Source organism: Pieris napi, chromosome 2, assembly GCF_905475465.1.
Source record: "Pieris napi chromosome 2, ilPieNapi1.2, whole genome shotgun sequence".
Taxonomy (NCBI): Eukaryota; Metazoa; Arthropoda; class Insecta; order Lepidoptera; family Pieridae; genus Pieris; species Pieris napi.
In genome coordinates this window covers 11042620-11063600 of record NC_062235.1, presented here as the reverse complement: position 1 = coordinate 11063600, position 20981 = coordinate 11042620, and the positions used below count along the sequence as shown (strand labels likewise).

General features: G+C 32.7%; 3 protein-coding genes and 2 long non-coding RNA genes across 7 annotated transcripts; 3 read left to right on the top strand and 2 right to left on the bottom strand.

The window, feature by feature from the left end:
• Nucleotides 1–1958: 1958 nt before the first annotated feature.
• LOC125061301 lies at nucleotides 1959–4263 on the top strand. The gene is made up of 2 exons (XM_047666680.1): nucleotides 1959–2444; nucleotides 3495–4263. Exons 1-2 carry the CDS (start codon nucleotides 2270–2272, stop codon nucleotides 4232–4234), a joined length of 915 nt encoding a protein of 304 aa, XP_047522636.1. The 5' UTR covers nucleotides 1959–2269; the 3' UTR covers nucleotides 4235–4263.
• On the bottom strand, nucleotides 2446–4861 carry LOC125061297 (protein ALP1-like). 2 transcript variants are annotated; one of them, XM_047666665.1, is made up of 3 exons: nucleotides 4445–4861; nucleotides 2867–3399; nucleotides 2446–2533 (listed from the first exon to the last, which is right to left on the bottom strand). In XM_047666665.1, the coding sequence occupies exons 1-3, from the start codon at nucleotides 4717–4719 to the stop codon at nucleotides 2493–2495; spliced, it is 849 nt and encodes a 282-aa protein (XP_047522621.1). In that variant the 5' UTR covers nucleotides 4720–4861; the 3' UTR covers nucleotides 2446–2492. The 2 variants fall into 2 exon arrangements, with proteins under 2 accessions (XP_047522621.1, XP_047522614.1); XM_047666658.1 differs by having other exon boundaries at nucleotides 2446–3399.
• Nucleotides 4862–7731: 2870 nt separating this feature from the next.
• Nucleotides 7732–8949, bottom strand: LOC125063013. The gene is made up of 2 exons (XR_007119448.1): nucleotides 8760–8949; nucleotides 7732–8600 (listed from the first exon to the last, which is right to left on the bottom strand). It is a non-coding gene; the product is annotated as an uncharacterized LOC125063013 (long non-coding RNA).
• Nucleotides 8950–9490: 541 nt separating this feature from the next.
• On the top strand, nucleotides 9491–10425 carry LOC125059006. 2 transcript variants are annotated; one of them, XR_007118597.1, is made up of 3 exons: nucleotides 9491–9630; nucleotides 9792–9963; nucleotides 10272–10425. It is a non-coding gene; the product is annotated as an uncharacterized LOC125059006 (long non-coding RNA). The 2 variants fall into 2 exon arrangements; XR_007118598.1 differs by having other exon boundaries at nucleotides 9506–9682.
• A 2820-nt stretch (nucleotides 10426–13245) lies between these two features.
• On the top strand, nucleotides 13246–19639 carry LOC125058943 (cell division cycle protein 20 homolog). Its single transcript, XM_047663076.1, has 10 exons — nucleotides 13246–13757; nucleotides 13830–13936; nucleotides 14012–14173; nucleotides 14544–14637; nucleotides 14973–15202; nucleotides 16079–16225; nucleotides 16629–16756; nucleotides 16948–17095; nucleotides 17734–17933; nucleotides 18849–19639. Exons 1-10 carry the CDS (start codon nucleotides 13460–13462, stop codon nucleotides 18946–18948), a joined length of 1614 nt encoding a protein of 537 aa, XP_047519032.1. The 5' UTR covers nucleotides 13246–13459; the 3' UTR covers nucleotides 18949–19639.
• The last annotated feature ends 1342 nt before the right edge of the window (nucleotides 19640–20981 follow it).

The following is a 20981-nucleotide window of genomic DNA, read 5'->3' as shown; positions in this document are numbered from 1 at the left end:
TAAGTTAATTTTTATATTTTTAATGTTTGCGAGATGTTTAGTGCTCTTCGATCTCAGTAAGCAAATTTAATAGATAAATTAGAACAATTAACGTTTTAGACAACGATTAAAGGCATTTTTGTTTAGATTTAAAAGGTTGCAAAATTCTTACATTCCACTTCGTAAAACTTTGTGAGGACGATCTTCAGCTGTTTATTAATCAATTTTCCTAATACTTGAATGAAAAAATATCAGGCACAGAAATCTAATCTTGCCTAATAAAACAGAACAAAACATAGGCCAAACTAAAAACGTTATAGATATTTAATAGTTCGCGGTAAGTTCTCTTACCCATTTTTATATGTGAATTGAAATTTTGCTTTAATAGTTCATGGCTCATTAAAAAAATATCTATCTTTGTCTTCCATTTAATTCTTCTATGTGATAAGCTATTCGTAAATTGTAATGTTACGTAAATTTCAGCCATGACAATTCTTTTTATAAGTTTAAGCTGTATCTGAGGGTTTAATTACGTAATTATAAAATATTGAATCCCACCACAAATGTATGTATGCCAAAAGAATTGATTCAAAAGATTTATGATTTATAAAGTTTAATCAGACACTGCCTTCGTGACCGTCCCGAAATAGTTGCCAGTTCGATTTTATGCCAATAATAACAGTGCCATTTTTGGTAGGATGCATGTAAATAGTCATAGTGAATAAGGGTGAGATTTTAATGATGGCTACCCGCACGTATTTTGAGGGAAATGCGGCAATTGTTGCCATTTAAAAAATTATTACTCAAGATACATGTGGGAAGTTGTAATGTAATAATTGATGGTGCTATCAGTGATTGAAGTTTATCCCAATTTTATAATGAAACGAGATTGTTGTAGTGTAATGTCGTGATAACTATTTAATGCTCAATTATTGCATTTTTTGTTCCTAATTTTAATTTGTCTTTTTAAGTTATGACTAGAAAAATCCGTTTCTGACTTATGATTTTTATAATGATTTATGTAATTTTAGTGATTAAAATACGAAAAAAATTATCATTTTTTGGTAGAGATATTGCAATGTTTACAGTAATATTTTAGATTATAGAAACATTATTTTGTGAATTATTCTTTACATTTATGAATAAAATTGTACTAATGACATCCTTTTATTTCATATTGTTTAATATAGACCAGATAATACAAGATATAGTTACATATTGCACGTGCAAACCTCCCTGATGATGCGTAAATCATGGGCGGCAGTAGTTTGCCTCGTGTTCAATTATAAAAAATCAACTATTTAAAGAATATGTTGACGCTTCAATGAAATTCAATATATGGGTCATCGGGGTGCTTTAAATAATAAAGGATTTTATTTTTACTCTATTAACCACTCGCGTACAACAATAGCGACATAATGAAATGTTAATTGCTATGTAACTATTGAATGCATTGTTAAAGAGAGTGCCTACGTCTGGCTTTACTCTTGGGGCGTAACTCCGACGATTTAGGAAATCACCACGCTTTTAAAACTAAGAAGAAAGAAGAAGAGTGAGCAAATGTACAGCATTGGCTCGTACACTACCTATTACCTATGGTTATAATAAAAATTGATGTATTAAGTAAATATTTAATTCCTGCCTTTTTTAATTTACCTCCTTCATACAAAAAATATAGATATACATCTTACAAGTAGATAGGTTAATATTTTAAAAAATTAAGTGTGCTTCTTACATAATGGAATCTATATTTATGCCCTTTGAGAACTACGAATCACAAAAAGTTAATATCGGTCAAACTAGTAAAAGCTATAAAGCATGTACTCACGTATTAACTAACCTCAATTTACCTTAAACTTCAATATATTGTAATGCAAAATTTGGAATTATATCAACGACATGCTAAAATCAAATATGGCTATGCCGATGATAGAACTATTTTTGAAAGATATCTGTATTATGAGTTGTATAAAGAAGCTTTAGGCCGGGTTCCCACTACGCCGGACCGGCAGATCTGCCGCGCCGGTAAATCTGCCGGAAGAGCTAGTGGCTGTACAATTTATATGAAGCTATTCACATTATCCCGGGTCCGGCATTTTTGCCGAGCCCGGCATTTCTACCGAACGTTTTGTCACTACGAATTGCCGGTAGAACGACCGGGCCCGGAGTAATGTGAACGAGTTTGTGCCGGTATCTGTCCCCCGCTCGCCCTGCTCGTGCTCCCCTCGCCCCGCCCGTGTTCCACTCACGTCATTCGGCTCGCATGTTCTGGTAAAAGTAGACGTTTAGCATGGATATTCAAGCAGAAACTTTAATTACGCTTGTCCAAGAGAGACCTGTTCTGTGGGATAAGACCGAAGACGTTTATAAAGACAAAAACTTAAAGTTAGCAGCATGGCGTGAAGTATGTTTAATACTGAAACCAAACTTCGATGAACTGGATGAAAAAGAAAGAAAACAGTACGGTGAGTTTTTAATGTTTTATTGATAAAATGTAAATGCATTGATAAATTTTATTTTATAGCTGCTGCCTGCCACGGAACGGAACCAATATCTGAAACAAAATAATTAGTAAATGATGTCCGTATAGCGTTGGCATTAGGGCCACCTCGACTCGACACATTTCGATTCATGGGTGTAGTTTCTTGTTCTTGTCTATGTTCTATATTTTGGTAACTTTCAAAATTTATACCATCTTTTTCTCTTACAAAATTATGTAAGACTGCACAAGCTTTAATTACTTGAATTGCTGTGTCTACGTTGAGATCTATAGCTCGATGGATTATTCGCCACTTATTTGCCAGAATACCAAAAGCGCACTCAACATACCTTCTTGCTCGACTTAGTCTATAGTTAAAAATCTTTTTATCAGTATTCAAATGTGTACCTCCATATGGACGTAGGAGATTAGGTGTTAAAGCAAAGCCTTCATCGCCAACAAGTATAAACGGTAATTCTTCGTGCAAGTTTTCATGAAGCGGTCTAGGCTTTGGTACATTTAAAGTACCATCATTGATCTTTTGCCAAAATGTACTATCCTTTAATATACTAGAATCGCATTCCTTGCCAAATGAGCCCACACTAATAAAAATAAATCGGTACTCTGAATCGACAACTGCCATTAATACAAAAGAATAATACTCCTTGTAATTAAAGAACATAGAACCACTCTTGGCTGGTTTCAAAATTCTGATATGTTTGCCATCTACTGCTCCAAGACAGTGAGGAAAGTTGGCTTTTCTTTCGAATCCTGAAGCGATGTCCTCCCATTCTCTCTCAGTATCAGGCAGCTTAAGGAAATCTGTCTTTAGGTTTTCCCAAATGACGTGGGTCATTTCTTTTATTAGTTTACTTATTGTCGAAACGCCTACTCTGTATGAGTAATGTATTTCTTTGAATGAACATCCTGAAGCTAAATATCTGAAAAAAAAGTATTTTTTGTTAATACATTATTACTTTATACGTCACCAAGAAACAAATTGTATTGTTTTATGATATTTTTTTATTGATTTCAGGAAAACAGGTTTCAACTAAATGGAATAATATACGAGATTCGTGGCTTAAGACAGTAAAGAAACAAAAAGATGAGTCTAAATCTGGATCTTCGACCAAAAAGACACGAAATTATTTATATCACGAGCAATTAATGTTTTTGAAAAAAGTCTCCGAACCTCGACCACCACATGAGTCAGTTTCAAAAAAAGCAAGAACCGAGACTGAAGTAGGCATGGAATCAGATTTTCGTTCACCTTTAATTAAAGATAAAAAAAAAATTGATAATAAAGAGGTAAATGACAGGATGGTAAAGTTTTTGGACTCCAGAATAAACCCAGAAAAGGAAAACCATCATCTATCTTTCTTCAAAGGCATTATACCAATCTTGAACACTTTAACTATCGAAGAGACTTTAGAATTTCAAGCTAGCGTCATGACAATGTTGCAAAAAATTAAAAGTAGGAATTATGAGAGACCAAATTACGGACATTGGCGTGATTCATATAATCAGATAACCGGACCAGATCAGTATTCTGGATACTACACACATAATAGCGTCAATCAACAGCCAATACCTACGCAAGATCAACACTACCCTGGATACTCTACGCAATATAATAGTAGCAATCAACAGGCAACAACATCTATACCATCAACTTCATCTCAGACATCGAATCCGATTCCAGCTTCGCCATCAGCATCTAGTAATCGTTCCATACATTCCCAAGACTCAGATTACTTAGATTTTGAAGGGATTTAAGTTTGAGTACAAATAAATACTTAAATAATTGTTTGCATTTTTAATTCATAATGATTATCAAATACATACACCCTCCCACACACACACATTATATATATTCACATTCATGAAACAAACATACATAGCAAACATTCATTCATTCATACAGTCTTAAGTAGGTACCTACGTCAAAACTATTATTACGCAATCTAGTGCATAAAATAATCTTACCTTAGACATATGGCTAATCTTTGTTCTGGGCAAATACATTCTCTGAAACTTGTATCTCGTACTCTTATGTCTAGTCGTCCCAGTAAATCGTCAAAAGTGGTTGCTGTCATTCGAAAATAATTGAAGAACTTTGATTCGTCTCTTCTAAGTTCACCCATTAATGTTTCAAATGTTCCAAGTGAAAATCTTTCCCGTAAAATAGGGTGTACCCAATGTTTTCTTTTATTTTGCCTTCTATTAAGATACCACCACAACACAACAATTTCGTCGTCCATTGTGCGCGCAGGTCCAAATTCAACTGAGGACTGTCTGAATTTCTTCCGGGATCCGATGTAATGTGAACACTCTGTCCGGTGTCCGGTTTTCGGCAGATCTGCCGGTCCGGCGTAGTGGGAACCCGGCCTTAGGATTAAATCCAACCTTCCGTTTGTTTCTTTGGAAGTGACTGATTATCTCAAGTTACTTGGCTCTTACGTAGTCGACCGATCTCAACTTTGGGCGTTTCAGACTCAGGTGGCAGGCAGTCTTGGTGTTTTAGCAAAAGCCCGACAGTTTTTAATGCAGTCATCTCGGTGCCGGTGCTACCAAATTTCGTCTTGGATGCTGCTGAGAATATGCCGGGCTTAGCTAATTATAGACGACGATTCACTTATAAGTCTTGACCATCGCCGTTCAGTTGCCCGCCTTTATATTAATGCTGCATGCAACTACACAATCTGATTTCATCATTCCCTTTCAAACAACGCTGGTCTAGAAGCATGGTGGAGTTTCACCCATTCGTTGTTGACATCCCCAAAGGGAGCCGTGACCACCTAGTGACTCGCACTGCACGATATGGATCGTCGTTTCTTGTAAAAACAGCAAAGCAATGAAACTCCTTGTCCCCTTCTATCTTCTCTAAACTGTATATAAAGGGTATGACGTTCCGATATACACTGCGAGTACTGTATAGTGCTCCCACTGTTCAAAAATTCGTTCCGCTATGGCGTCCGCACTGGCGTTTTCGAGGTAAGGTACTCGCAGTGCTTTGATCACGTGATCAATCAAAACCACTTGAATGCCTAACGGCTGATATAACTTACAGTTTAATAACAAACATTTAAAATTCTAACTTACTTTCTTTGTAGTATTAATTCAATTGACAGTTAATATTAATATAGATTTTTTTAATGCGATAATACTCCAATAATAGTTTTTCTTGTTGAATTGAAAAACTTTGATGCACTCATTTGAAAACTGTGTCGAAAAACGAAGCTGACTAGTATACTGGACTGCGTTCCGTTTTAAATTGTAACCAGTATAGCTGGCTATAGAGAAACGGTTTCACAGTATACTAAATTGACAGTACTCTGTACAGTGGTCGCAGTGTATATCGGAACATACCCTTAGCCATCGCTTTAATGAACCCATCATACAAGCGGTGCCCTGGGGGTCTAGCCAAGATGGCTTAACGGTAGTGTATGTAGAAAGCCGAAAACTAAATTTGTATGAAAATGACAGCTCGTGTCGACAGTCGGTAGCCTAGGCCCTAAAGGCGTGAGTCGGGATACAATAAGCGACGCCATGACAGTGCTACGAAAAGACACACATTAACGCTTACGCTATTCGGTAGCCAACGGCCAATTAATGTTTCGGCAGTGTAGAAAAAACGGCGTTTCTCCGCCATGTTTTAGCGTGATCTCAAAAGCTGCTGTTTGCAATAATTCAGTACAACTATTGCCATCTTTAATGGCTACTGTTTTAAAAACATGTCATATTTTGGACGTTTTAACGAAATGGTTTTAATTTGTTATCTGTCTTTTTTTAACGTTCTCGTGTAATTATAATAATTTAAACTAGAGTTAATATTTTAAAGTTAAGAGTTTTAGTTTTTCTATGAATCAATGCGAGGATAACATAATAGAGACAGATAAATATGAAAATATCAAGAAAATCAGCAAATTAGTAGAGGTAAATCCTAGTTATATTGGATATCTTTTATTGATATTTATATTGCATGTAAGTTCATGAAATTGTTCTTTAATTTGAAAAATAGGTACATATACCATTTAATATTGCATATATTATGTAATCACAAAGTAAAATGATTGTACATTTTATTTGTATATTTCAGATGAGAAAGCAGTCACTAATGAACATAATTAGAAGTCCTAAATATATTTTATTGTAATTATAATAGAAGCTGATAATTATATAATGTTGATCAAATAAAGTGGATTTATACTTTATGAACTTTGGAAATATAATATCTAGTGAGCAATACTAAGTAATGGTAAGCAGATATTTTCTTTAATTATTTACTAAGTCAATATACTAGAGAAGTTATTATAATATTGTTAATGAATGAGAAGTTTGAATTCAAGTCCCTTGGGAGTTACTGACATTGTTTGGTTATTAAAAACTTTAATTGACAATAAGCAGCAAAGTGACAAATTAAATATATTTTTAAGTTTAGAATTAAGTAAAGAGTTTTAATATTAAAGTTACCTATTGAACAAACCTTGGGCCAATCTTAGTTTAGTTTGTCAGTTTTCTATTTGATCAAAGTACTAACTTAAATATTTTCTTTTCAGAAAAAGAGAAGCTAATAAGACAACTAAAAATATTAAAAAAAACCAAAGTGTTATATTATGTACCTGAAAATAAAATAGAATGAAGCATTTTATGAATAATGTAAAAAATAAGACAAGTGGAGTATGAAATAATGGTTGGTTAAGTAACATTACCTCATGAACAGGATACAGTAACTGAAACTATGTTCTTCCACATTTAATCTTAATAAGTTCAGCAATTTGAATGTTAATGAGATATTATTATAAACAAACTAGATTTGTAAATTTTGGGAAGAATTATATCTTTAAAAAAAAACTATTATTATTTACAATTGTTGTGTTAAGGAAACAATCTGTTTGTTTTTCTCTGTTTTTTTAATCGCTCAGGATGTATTCATAGTAACTGTAGGTATCATAGTAATTTTATGAAATCATCACAACATCTAACATTAGGTTTTATGAATTGAATTTTTTTTGTATATAACAGCACACAAACAAGATATTGACTTTGCTGCAAATTAACACTTACATTTATTAGTTAATTATCTACATATATAAATATGAATAATTGAATACATCTACATTAGGTAGTAATGCATTGAATTTGGTACACCTGTGTGTGTTCAGTAGTAATGTCCGTATTGTTTAATAAGTTGTTACATATGCTTATTTTTCTATGTAGACTGCATTATGTTAAGGAAGATATTTGGTGCCTTATTTTAATAAAAAATAACCATAACTGAAACATTTTTATTTTGCTACCTATTTGTTTAATATTCCTAACTGTTAGTAGGTACGGGTCATTCATATATGCATTATCTGTATATTTTTGTAAAATAAACTAATATTGTTAACCACTTTAATGGCTTTTCCTACTAAAGAAGACATAGGTAAATTACCAAAAATAAAACTGACAAATACATAACATACAATGTTTATTCATTTCTTACTTAAACAGATTTTGCATTTACATATTAACTAGTAGCAAATCACTGATATAACCAAAAGTTAATTGACATAAATATTAACTTAAAATCAGCATCAAACTTAAATTTATATCTAAGATGTTGGAGCATCAATATGGAATCAAAGGTTGAGTAAGGGTTTTAATTTCATACCAGACTAAGTTTCTATTTTATAATTTTTATTAATCCCTCTTTTCATTTCATTGAGTACTTGCTGCTTTTCAATTCTCACTTTCTAAAAGTATAAATTTATTATAAACAATCAACCTTTGACTCTAACTTAAACTGAAATTGTTTGTGGGACATAAACAGAGATAATTCCAACTAGTAGCAAATCACTAATAAAATCTACACTTTTATATAAATCTGCTTACAAATTGACATTAAAAATGTTCAAGCACAAACACCAAACCTAATTAAAGCTTAAATCAAACTCTAATTTCAGTGCTCACAGTAGTCTACGTTTTTTTTCTATTGTTTTTTAATTCCTTGGACTATCCTTCTATTCTTTATCAACTTCTAGTCAACCTTATTTTCACTCTTTATTTATCAATCCACAGTACTATTTCTATTGTTTCTTCTAAGCGGTAACAAAATATGTTGCTTCTTCATTTTGCGGATTAGTTGTGAGGTCAAATCCTAAAAATATCAAAGTATGAGTACTTCGTATTATTATATATCGCGATTATGCAATTTCAAAATATTGTATTTATTTGTAGCCTTAAATTTCTGAGAAAACATGAAACAAACCATAATTAGTTCAAACATGCAATTAAAATTCATATATTTACTTTGCACCTTCCGTAAATCCCACTTAAATCGAAAATTGTTCCGATCTTGCTGACATTCTAATGTCCCTTTTGCAGCTTCCAATAATTGGAATTTGCAATTATTGCAAATTTACAATAATATTGTAGTTTTAACTATTATTTCTTTATAAAAGTGACATTAGGAATACATTTAATCCAGAGACAATATGACGGAATAAGGTGCTACGAACAACAGCAGCTCGCATCTACGCTGTCGACTTTGCGGTAATGTATCGACATGCCTCTTGGCTACGAACGAAGCGTTTTCGACAGTACAATTACGCAAAAGCGGTAGTGTATGTAGAATACTTTTCGACACCAATATGGCTAGACCCCCTGGGGGTCTAGCCAAGATGGCTTAACAGTAGTGTATGTAGAAAGTAGAAAACTAAATTTGTATGAAAATGACAGCTCGTGTCGACAGTCGGTAGCCTAGGCCCTAAAGGCGTGAGTCGGGATACAATAAGCGACGCCATGACAGTGCTACGAAAAGACACACATTAACGCTTACGGTATTCGGTAGCCAACGGCCAATTAATGTTTCGGCAGTGTAGAAAAAACGGCGTTTCTCCGCCATGTTTTAGCGTGATCTCAAAAGCTGCTGTTTGCAATAATTCAGTACAACTATTGCCATCTTTAATGACTACCGTTTTAAAAACATCTCATATTTTGGACGTTTTAACGAAATGGTTTTAATTTGTTATCTGTCTTTTTTTAACGATCTCGTGTAATTATAATAATTTAAACTAGAGTGAATATTTTTAAGTTAAGAGTTTTAGTTTTTCTATGAATCAATGCGAGGATAACATAATAGACACAGATAAATATAAAATTTCAAGAAAATCGGCAAATTAGTAGAGGTAAATCCTGTTTATATTGGATATCTTTTATTGATATTTACCTATATTGCATGTAAGTTTATAAAATTGTTCTTTAGTTTGAAAAATACATATACCATTTAATATTGCTTATATTATGTAATCACAAAGTAAAATGATTGTACATTTTATTTATATTTCAGATGAGAAAGCAGTCACTAATGAACATTATTAGAAGTTCTAAATATATTTTATTGTAATTATAATAGAAGCTAATGATATAATATTGATTTAAATTAATCAAATAAAGTGGATTTACTTATACTTCTTGAACTTTGGAAATATATTAAATCTAGTGAGCAATACTAAGTAATGGTAAGCAGATATTTTCTTTAATTATTTACAAATGTTAATATACTAGAGAAGTTATTATAATATTGTTAATCAATGAGAAGTTTGAATTCAAGTCCCTTGGGAGTTAATGACATTGTTTGGTTATTAAAAACTTTAATTGACAATAAGCAGCAAAGTGACAAATTAAGTAGGTATATTTTTAAGTTTAGAATTAAGTAAAGAGTTTTAATATTAAAGTTACCTATTGAACAAACCTTGGACTGATCTTACAGTTTAGTTTATCAGTTTTCTATTTGATCAAAGTACTAACTAAAATATTTTATTTTCAGAAAAAGAGAAGCTAATAAGACAACTAAAAATATAAAAAAAACACAAATGGACAAGTTTTATTAAAGTCTTATCTTTTAATTAATTTAAGTGTTATATTATGTACCAGAAAATGAATTTGATAATGGGGAATGAAGCATTTTATGAATAATGTAAGAAATAAGACAAGTGGAGTATGAAATAATGCAGACTGCATTATGTTAAGGAAGATATTTGGTGCCTTATTTTAATAAAAATAACCATAACTGAATCATTTTTATTTTGCTACCTGTTTGTTTAATATTCCTAACTATTAGTAGGTACGGGTCATTCATATATGCATTATCTGTATATTCTTGTAAAATAAACTAATATTGTGAACCACTGTAATGGCTTTTCCTACTAAAGAAGACATAGGTAAATTGCCAAAAATAAAACTGACAAATACATAACATACAATGTTTATTCATTTCTTACTTAAACAGATTTTGCATTTACATATTAACTAGTAGCAAATCACTGATATAACCAAAAGTTAATTGACATAAATATTAACTTAAAATCAGCATCAAACTTAAATTTATATCTAAGATGTTGGAACATCAATATGGAATCAAAGGTTCATTAAGGGTTTTAATGTCATACCAGACTAAGTTTATATTTTATAATTTTTATTAATCCCTCTTTTCATTTCATTGAGTACTTGCTGCTTTTCAATTCTCACTTTCTAAAAGTATAAATTTATTATAAACAATCAACCTTAATGACTCCAAATTAAACTGAAATTGTTTGTTGGACATAAACAGAGATAATTCCAACTACTAGCAAATCACTAATAAAATCTACACTTATATAAAAATCTGCTTTCAAATTGACATTAAAAATGTTCAAGCACAAACACCAAACCTATTTAAAGCTTAAATCAAACTCTAATTTCAGTGTTCACACTAGTCTACGTTTTTTTTCTATTGTTTTTTAATTCTTTGGACTTTATCAACTTCTAGTCAACCTTATTTTCACTCTTTATTTATCAATCCACAGTACTATTTCTATTGTTTCTTCTAACCGGTAACAAAATATGTTGCTTCTTCATTTTGCAGATTAGTTGTGAGGTCAAATCCTAAAAATATCAAAGTATGAGTACTACTAATTATTATATATCACGATTATGCAATTTCAAAATATTGTATTTATTTGTAGCCTTAAATTTCCGACAAAACATGAAACAAACCATAATTAATTAATTAAACATGCAATTAAATTCATATATTCACTTTGCACCTTCCGTAAATTCCACTTAAATCGAAAATTGTTCCGACCTTGCTGACATTCTAATGTCCCTTTTGCAGCTTCCAATTGCAAATTTGCAATAATATTGTAAAGTTTTAACTTTTATTTGTTTATAAAAGTGACATTAGAAATATATTTAATCCAGAGACAATATGACGGAATAAGGTGCTACGAACAGCAGCTCGCATCTACGCTGTCGACTTTGCGGTAATGTATCGACATGCCTCTTGGCTACGAACGAAGCGTTTTCGACAGTACAATTACGCAAAAGCGGTAGTGTATGTAGAATACTTTTCGACACCAATATGGCTAGACCCCCTGGGGCCTTAGTCAAGATGCCTTAACAGTAGTGTATGTAGAAAGTCAAAAACTACATTTGTATGGAAATGACAGTTCGTGTCGAAAAGTTTCATACAAATTTAGTTAGAGATATAATATTTAACCTGTGGCCGCTTTGTATAAATTTGTGATTATTTACGAGTTATTTAACTCTATAAAGCCATGTTTTAAACTGATTACTCTAAATAACTCTTTATTTTTCATATTGTCCGAGGTTATCTCGGCACAATGCAACGTAGTCGTCACAATTAATAAAACAATTAAAAAACGGGGATTTGTTATTATGTTAAGTTAAATTTGTCGACACGAACTGTAATTTTCATACAAATTTAGTTTTCGACTTTCTACATATATATATTATACATATAATAGTGCGTTTTCCAATTACAGAGCATTATGCGACTCAGTGCCGCACAATGCCGCATAATGCTGAAGCTTAATTGGAACGTGAATTAGTTTTCAAATGCATCAGCAGAAAGCGCTAAGTCAGTGTTGAAAAAAAAAATGTTCTGAATAGAGTTAGCAACCTCATTAATGTATAAATAATGTGGTTAATAATAATAATTGGTTGAAAACTTTTTACGCCTATTTTAATAATCAAATTATTTCATTAACATTTTTTTTACTGATATTAGAGAAAACCTTTAAAGAATATAAGGTTTTAACAAGCTAAATTAACAGTAAAGTATATAGTTTCATGTAAGAAGTTTTATTTAATTATATACTTTTTCAAAACCATTCCAATGTTTACAAGAGTATAATCCTGTAAAATAAATTTGTTTACCGATCCGAATTTTAAAATAAAATTGTAATCATATTTTAAATGTGAAATGTAAAAAACGTAACTATTTATACCTTCATCCATACTTATATTTATTTTTTTAGCAGTTTAAAATAACTTTAATTATTTTCAAAATCTACGAGGAAACGAAAACCTTACAAATTTTTCAACAATAAATAATATTTACTAACGAAAATTTCTATAAATGCCAACTTAAAGAAAAACACTGGTAAATTTTCTGTCACTGTGTTGGTATTGATTGCGAGAAGCACGCGAGAGCATAAGTTTTGAGAGTGCTCAATTGTGCGAAGCGTTGCTGTAGTTGGAACATTCAACGTTGAGCATTATGCCGCATAATGCGCTCTAGTGCTGTAATTGGAAAACGCACATATATATTACTGTTAAGGCGTCTTGTCTTAAGCCCCATAGTATTGTGCAATATCACTATGGTTGCCATCAGGGTTTTTATGGTTTATCTTGACAGATTGACAGAATTAATTGACAATTCACAATTCTTCATTTTCAAATTCAAAAATTAACGGCCATCGTTATAAATGTTTCGATGTTGCCTAGACATTTTTTACACTAGTTGCTTAGTTATTAAATCCTGATGCGGAAGTTTCTTTCAGTGTTTTCCCTCTATAGTGTCTTCTTAAAACGATTATAACTTATTAACTTAACGGATTCAATCGTTATATTGTTTTAATCTTGTGACTATCTCGCAGGTCAATTTTATTTAATGTTTCTTTGACATTATAAATTCTGATCTAAAGCTGTGTTGTTTCTTATATTGTATTACAAATGGCACAATTCAACTATTTAAATGAACTAAATAGCTTGGCAACAATAGATGGACCTCTTACACGCGGTCCTCTTCAACGTTGGGTAAAAAAAAGTGGCGCCGAAAACATGAATCCGACTCTAAGCACCTCAAAAAATATATCGATTGCTAATTTGAGTGGAATCAATCAATCTATGCACAAACTATCTGTATCAGCTAATCAGAGCTGCAATAACAGTGTTCTATCTGCAAACAAAACTCCGACGCGGGCTGACATAAGAAAGAATAAAAAAACTCCATCAAAGAATAAATCTCCAGGTAATCTTTAATTTATCAGAAGCACTTTGTTTACTTAACTTTTCATTGGATTTAACAGAGTGTTTACTATAGGTCGTTCAACAACTCCAACACCAAACAAGGCTTCAAAGACTCCAAACAAGGCAGATAGGTTTATTCCATCAAGAAGCAACACAAACTATGATCTCTGCCATTACATGGTAGGTACCAATATTTTATATTTAGTATTTTATTGTAATTTATGGATTTGTGTACCTAATAGTTTTAATGATTAGTTAACCCGAGAAGAGGAAAAAACTGATGAACCATCCCTTGCTACTGAAGCTCTCAGCAAGGCATTAGGAGAAGCGGACCAAGGCCGTCTTCTACAGTATACTTGCAAGGCTCCTGCAGCTCCTGAAGGCTATCAGAATAGACTAAGAGTGGTTTACTCACAGGTAATCTTCTTAATGTTCATTTTATTTTTACTATGTCTTTTGACTTCAGAATAACATTAATTAGACAAAAGATTGTGCTTAAGAAAAGTGAAGTAAAAAAATTGTTTTTATCACCAGTAATTATGTTGTATTTTTCCAATAATTTAGCCAGTCATGGTCAACAACAGTCTACACATGCAAGCAAATCCAATTTGTAAACAAAAGAAAGTTTGTGTGCATGTTGCCGACAGTCGAGCCAACCAAAGCCAATTGATTTCTATGCTTTAGGGAGTTAGTCGTTAAATCTAGGGATGTTAGATTGAGTTACTACAGTGTAGTTATTTTATTTCTTAATATCTTGCATGATTTTAATACTGTTAATACTTTGCAGGCTAAAGTTCCATCAACTGTTAAAAATACATCTCGCTACATACCACACAGTCCAGATAGAATCCTTGATGCTCCTGATATTGTAGATGACTTTTGTGAGTACACTTTATAATTCAAAATAAGATAGTCTACAATTAATACATTGTATATATTTATATTTAAAAATAGCATTTTTTGTAATTTACTTTTTATTTATAAACTTATTAATGGGTGCTAATATAACAAACTATATTAAAACTATCTTTTTTTAAATGAAAATATAGATATAATATATTTTAGGAGTCTTTTAAATGTAGTATTGATAGTGCATGCCTAACTTTTACTTTTTAAAAGTGTTTTTTTAATTCTATGAAGAAGGGTAGAGGGAGGGTTTTGTACTCTATAGGCTACCAAAGTATTCTCATGCTTCTATTGAAAAATTGGTTTCCAGACCTAAACATCCTTGACTGGAGTGCGTCAAACATCTTAGCGGTTGCTCTGGGCAGTGCAGTATATTTGTGGAATGCTGGAACTGGACAAATTGAGGAACTAATGTGCGTAGAAGGCAATGACCCTGTTTGTTCAGTTCAATGGGTTCAAGGCAGTGGCTCACACTTAGCCGTTGGGCTGTCTTCTGGTGTTGTAGAGTTATGGGATTGCGAGAAGATTAAGAGGTTGAGGGTATGTATGGTGGAATGTGATTTAATATTAAATAGGACACATAACATAATATCATGTTTAGAATAATTTTTATTTCTGTAACAGGTAATGTAAGTCAAATGTAAAACATAAAGATTGGACTTTTATTTGCATAACATAAACTCTTTTCATGCATAGGATTAGGACTTATGTTCCCCCATGATAGCTCTCTCCAATCTCCATCTGGAGTGGACTATTTGTTTCTATCGGTTACTGCCCAGCGCCTCTCTTATGACAGTGTATAGTTTTGAGGACGATGACACTCTCTGGATTGTTCCATTTGGATGGTGAACGGCCAAGTGAACTTTTTCCTTCTGTGTTACCAACTAAGATTAGTTTCTCCAAGTTCTCATCGCCTCTGCTCATTGTATGGCTGAAATAAGATATGATTGTAGGCATATGCTAGAAAGGCGGAGTTGAGTCTGGATAGATGTATTGGTGGGCTTCCCATGATAGCATAATGTTATTTGCTTCTAGCTTTCCTTAATAAATGGATATTTTTCATTTAGACTATATAAGTTATATTAGATTAAATTAATGATTAAAAAATTAAGACCACTCAACATAACACAAATTCCCTAAAGAACCCTCTCCCAAACTGAGTAGTGGCGGACTGGAATAGGCTTCCGGAAAGTGTAATCAGTGCACCATCTCAGAATTCCTTTAAAATAGATTGGATAGTTTCTCCAAATCTCAAAATACACGCGCATCAGCTTATTAAGCTGTGCTTGTGTGTTTATAATAATAATAAAAATAACATTGGTTTAGTTACTATTTTCATTTTTTTTTTTTTAAAAATCTCAGTTTTTAAGTATAAATCTCATATGTATATAAATAACTTGTTCAATCCATTTTAAGGCGATGGATGGCCACAGTGCTCGCGTAGGCTCTTTGGCCTGGAACCTCTATGTGGTCTCGAGTGGGTCGAGAGACGGAAACATCGTACACCACGATGTGAGACAACGGGACCATAACGTCGCTACTATTAATGCGCATACGCAGGAGGTATGTAATTAATATTAATAAGAAAAACATTTTTGTTTGACGGTTGACCCTAAAGGCCATCTCTGCAACTTCCCGCTAACTCCATACCTAAACGCTCAACATTTCACTTATTTTGTTTTAGTTGTAAATAAAAGCACGAAGCAATTTTTTTTCTTTTTCAACGCGTTTACGTAAGAAACCCACATTTTGAAAAATCGCACTTGAGATTGGGGGATGGGGGAGGGGGTTGAATAAAATCTCACGACATCTCACCAGGGGGGGGGGGAATCTCACGACATCTCACCAGGGGGGAATCTCACGACATCTCACCAGGGGGGGAGGGAGTCACAGAAAATTTAAAAAAAAACACCTCACGTAATTTATGGGCGCCCAATATCTAATATTCGGTTAATAAATTTTACAGATTTGTAACCTCAAGTGGTCTCCGGACGGAAAATACTTGGCTTCGGGTGGAAATGACAATGAACTCAACATTTGGCCACTCGCGCAGGGTCACCATTACACGCAGTCACAGTATTTGTATTCATTTCGGTTAGTTTAGCGTTTCGGCGTTTATCGATTTATTAGACGTTGTCAATTCAAAAAAAAAATGCATTTCAAACGTGACAAATGAATTGAATATAATTTCTATATAAATTTGATTTTGAAAATTCCTCTCGACATTATTTGATTTACTTAAAAGTGACGTGTTTATTTAGTAATAAATATTAAAATACTTGCAGAAGTCACCTGGCAGCAGTGAAGGGCCTGGCCTGGTGCCCTTGGAGCAACGGCATCCTGGCTTCGGGCGGAGGAACAGCCGATAGGACTATTCGCATATGGAATGTTAACACTGGGGCTAACATATCTACTGTTGACACTAAATCACAGGTATTCATTAAACAATATTCATATATCGCTATTCCCCATACTAGGGAGGCCCTGTGTTGTGGACTAGAAAACAATTATTACGTGGTACATGTTTAAAACAGTTTAAAAAAAAAATTGTGTTACAAATTAAGAATGAGAGAATGAGTGAGTTTGTGAATGGGTGTGTATGCGCATGTATTTGAGAGTGTAGCTGAAAGTTGTTATGATCGCTCGATCGTTTTATTCCCAATTTTAACATGTTTGAGAGCATAAATCTTGATATCTATATATTACGTGTCACGTTGTTAGTCCGCTATGGACTCCTAAATTACCGAACCGATTTCAATCAAATTTGCACACAGTGTGCAGTTTGATCTAACTTAAAAGATAGGATAGCTTATATCTCAATTTATACCCGCAATATTATTTTATTGCCAATATTTGTTTATTATTTGATACAATTCTAACAGATGGCGCTGTGTTAAAAGTACCAACGTTTCACATAAGTTCTCCGACCGTTTCCCTTGAATAGTTTACTACTATGTAATAACAAAAACCTTAGCCACAGCAACGCTTGGCCGGTCTGCTAGTAAATTATAAATTATTTAATAAAAATTATTATATCTTTCTTATTATTCCTAATGTCCGTATGAACCCAGGTGTGCTCGATCTTATGGAGCAGCCACTACAAAGAGCTGATCTCGGGGCACGGCTACGCCAACAACCAGCTGGTGATCTGGAAGTACCCCAGTATGGCCCGAGTGGCCGATCTCACCGGACACGTCGCCCGAGTGCTGCATCTCTGTCTCTCGCCAGACGGCACTTCTGTTCTCTCAGCGGGGGCTGATGAGACCTTGCGGTGAGGGGTTATTTTAATTTATGAATTTGACGATTATCTTACTATTTCACCATTATTTTACTCTTTAAACATCTTTTTAAAAACTCGAATTAGGTTATTATACGACGTATATTTTTTGTATTATTAAAAATTGGCGCCCTAACCAATTGCATCTAGATTTTTCCTCCTTTAAACGCAAATAGTTGTTGATATTAAATGAATAATGAATAATTAAATAAGTCATTTGACATCCTTTGGTGATGGTAACACTATAATAAAATTATTAATGGTAATAAAAGTTTCGAAATATCTTAAGACATGTTCGAAATTAATCCTTTTACCGCGACTTGGTTACGGTAAAAAAAAACTAGTAATCTATAGAAATTAAAAATGGAAATGGTAGTCTATAAGCGCAAAACTCGTAGACGGCTGGACCAATTCTAGTATTCTTTCCAATTTTGTTCCTTGAACTCTGAGAATGTTTATCATTGAGTTTTTATTCCTGAAAAGCGAACGGTCTCCATGGGGCATAGCAAAATATTCCTTGCGTTGGTATGTAGCTACTAAAAGTAGGTAAAGGTAGGCTGACTAAAAACATAGTAAAACGAAACGAACTAGCTGGGGCAGCTAGTTACAATTGTTTATAAATAAAAGATTTTAAAATTAAATAAATATTGTTAGTTTTCAAGATAAAAAGAGTGGCGGAGAATTTATTGCCAGTTCTTCTCTTTCGTTCTACGCCCTTGATTTGAGAACTGGCAGTAAATGTAAAATTAGAAGCATTTAATGTATATTTATTTTTTGACGTTCCTAAGTGTACCTACATGAATAAATCATTTGACTTTGACTTTAGACGCTCTATTGTTTATCGGCAAGTAGGAAAACTAAATTAGTTAATAACAAATGTAATACTAACACTTGTATTACTAATTACAGCCTCTGGAAGGTGTTTATGTTGGATCCAGCCAAGAAGAAAGACCCAGTCGACACAAAGGCAGCTAAATCCCTTCTTAACATGAACTCGTTAATGCGATAACTTAGTTGTATTTCACTTTATGCTTAGGGTAATTGTTTAGGACAGTTTAAGAAAATTTTTAGTTATTTCTACTTAAAATAATTGAAGAAAGTAATTTTTTGCCTATAATGAAGATACTTTAGTTTCTAAAAAAATTAAATTCGCAATTTTTTTAGTGCCACAAAAATTCCAATAAAAATATTGTATTTTCATAGTATTTACTTGTTATTTGACTAACTTATCATGTTTTGACCGGAAATCAGTTTAGAATAGGTTCTAAAACCTAATTAAATATTTGTTGACGTATTCGTATTGTAATGAAGAGGTTATACTTGACTCGATCCCAGTTCGATTTGAATGCTCAATTATTTTTGTATAATGTAGGGTATTTATGTTATTTGAGGGTAGTCGAGAATTAATCAAATATCGATTATACAAATGAGACTGATAACGCGTAGGATATACTTCGATTCACTTTTAGATGTAATTTTTGTGCCATCGATTTCGTGAATATATTTTCGAATGTTTATTTTAAATCGCAAGAAGTTGAGGTCGTAAAATGTATCACGATATGTTGTTTCTCGCTTACTTTAGTCTTGTAATTTTCACTTAACGTTTCATTACCTCGGCTTCGTTGTATTAATTTGTATGGATTTAAGGATTATGTTAAGGTTTTTAATTGTAATTTTAAAAATAAAGGTTTTTAACATTATTTGTCTTTTTATTACTCATAACATAATGTGAATCTCTTGTGCTGTGCTTGTACAAGTGCTACCAGTGACGATCAAGTATCGTTGAGCCATTTGATAGGATTTCTTATTTTTAAAGGACATTGTGCAAACGGGCATGAAGACTTACCTTAATACAATGCCAAGAGTGGATTGACGGCCTTTAACAATGCTTTCCCTACTTTGAAGGATTTGGTTTTAAATGTAGATAGGAAAGCTATAAAGCTTGGCGTTTTAGCCGATATAATAATAACTAAGCCCTATTGATTCAATATAAATATATATAATTCTACTATACGTGTGTAAGTCACTGAACTCCTCTTTAAACGGCTGGACCGATTTGAATAACAAAAAATTTTCATATGGGTGGCGCCCTGGATGGTTTACAGTCTAAACTTTAGACTTACAAATTTGCCCGGCAGAAGGCGCTACTGTCGGTATCCAGGTTATTTATCTATACAGCGAATAAACAGCTGTTATAAATATAAATCTTTACATGTGTTCTGCGGCAACGGCTGGACAGATTGTTATGAAATTTTTTGTGTGTTCAAGTGGAGTCGGGAATGATTTACGTTATCTGATATTTCTGCCGGACCGCTGGTTTTAATATAATTATATCTCTCTATATTAATCATTTTTTTGCCAATCATCCCCACCGACGTCTATTAGCTAATACCTTATTGATGTTTTTTTTAAAGAATTATTATGTAGAGGAAATAAAACAACACGTAAGTAAAAAAGTTTATTACGTAAGTACATTGTATAAGTATGGAATGTAATAAAAAATACGAGCAAATCAATCGTGCGCAAATATCGAAATAATGATTGTGGAAGTAATGTGACTAGAGATAACATTAACTTGTAAATGCGAAAAATAAAACTAATCCCCCTATAACCCCCCCTATAAGGCGACTTCCGTCCACAATAAAACGCGGAAATTTCTCAAGTTATATTTCTGTATTGTGATATTTATATTGATTTGTCAAATCTATGAACTAAATAGTTCTGCGTATTTTGCACTTGTTTCAGTTGTGTTGTTATAAAAAACTAAATAACTTTATTAAATTCGTGATCCCAGGTATTTAATAAAAAAAAATGATTTACGAGAATACTACAACTTGATTTCCTATCCGGTCCGGGTGTACCGCGTTCTAGGGGGGTTTAACTGTATTAGGAATTGGAACTAAATTATCGAACACCATTCTTTGTGGTGAATCAAAATATCTATAGGTAAGTATTAGCTGCCAAAGATTTGAAAGTTATTCATTTAAAGTAAATGTAATAATTATTTAATTTACGCCGTGATGTCTTGATTGCTATATTTCA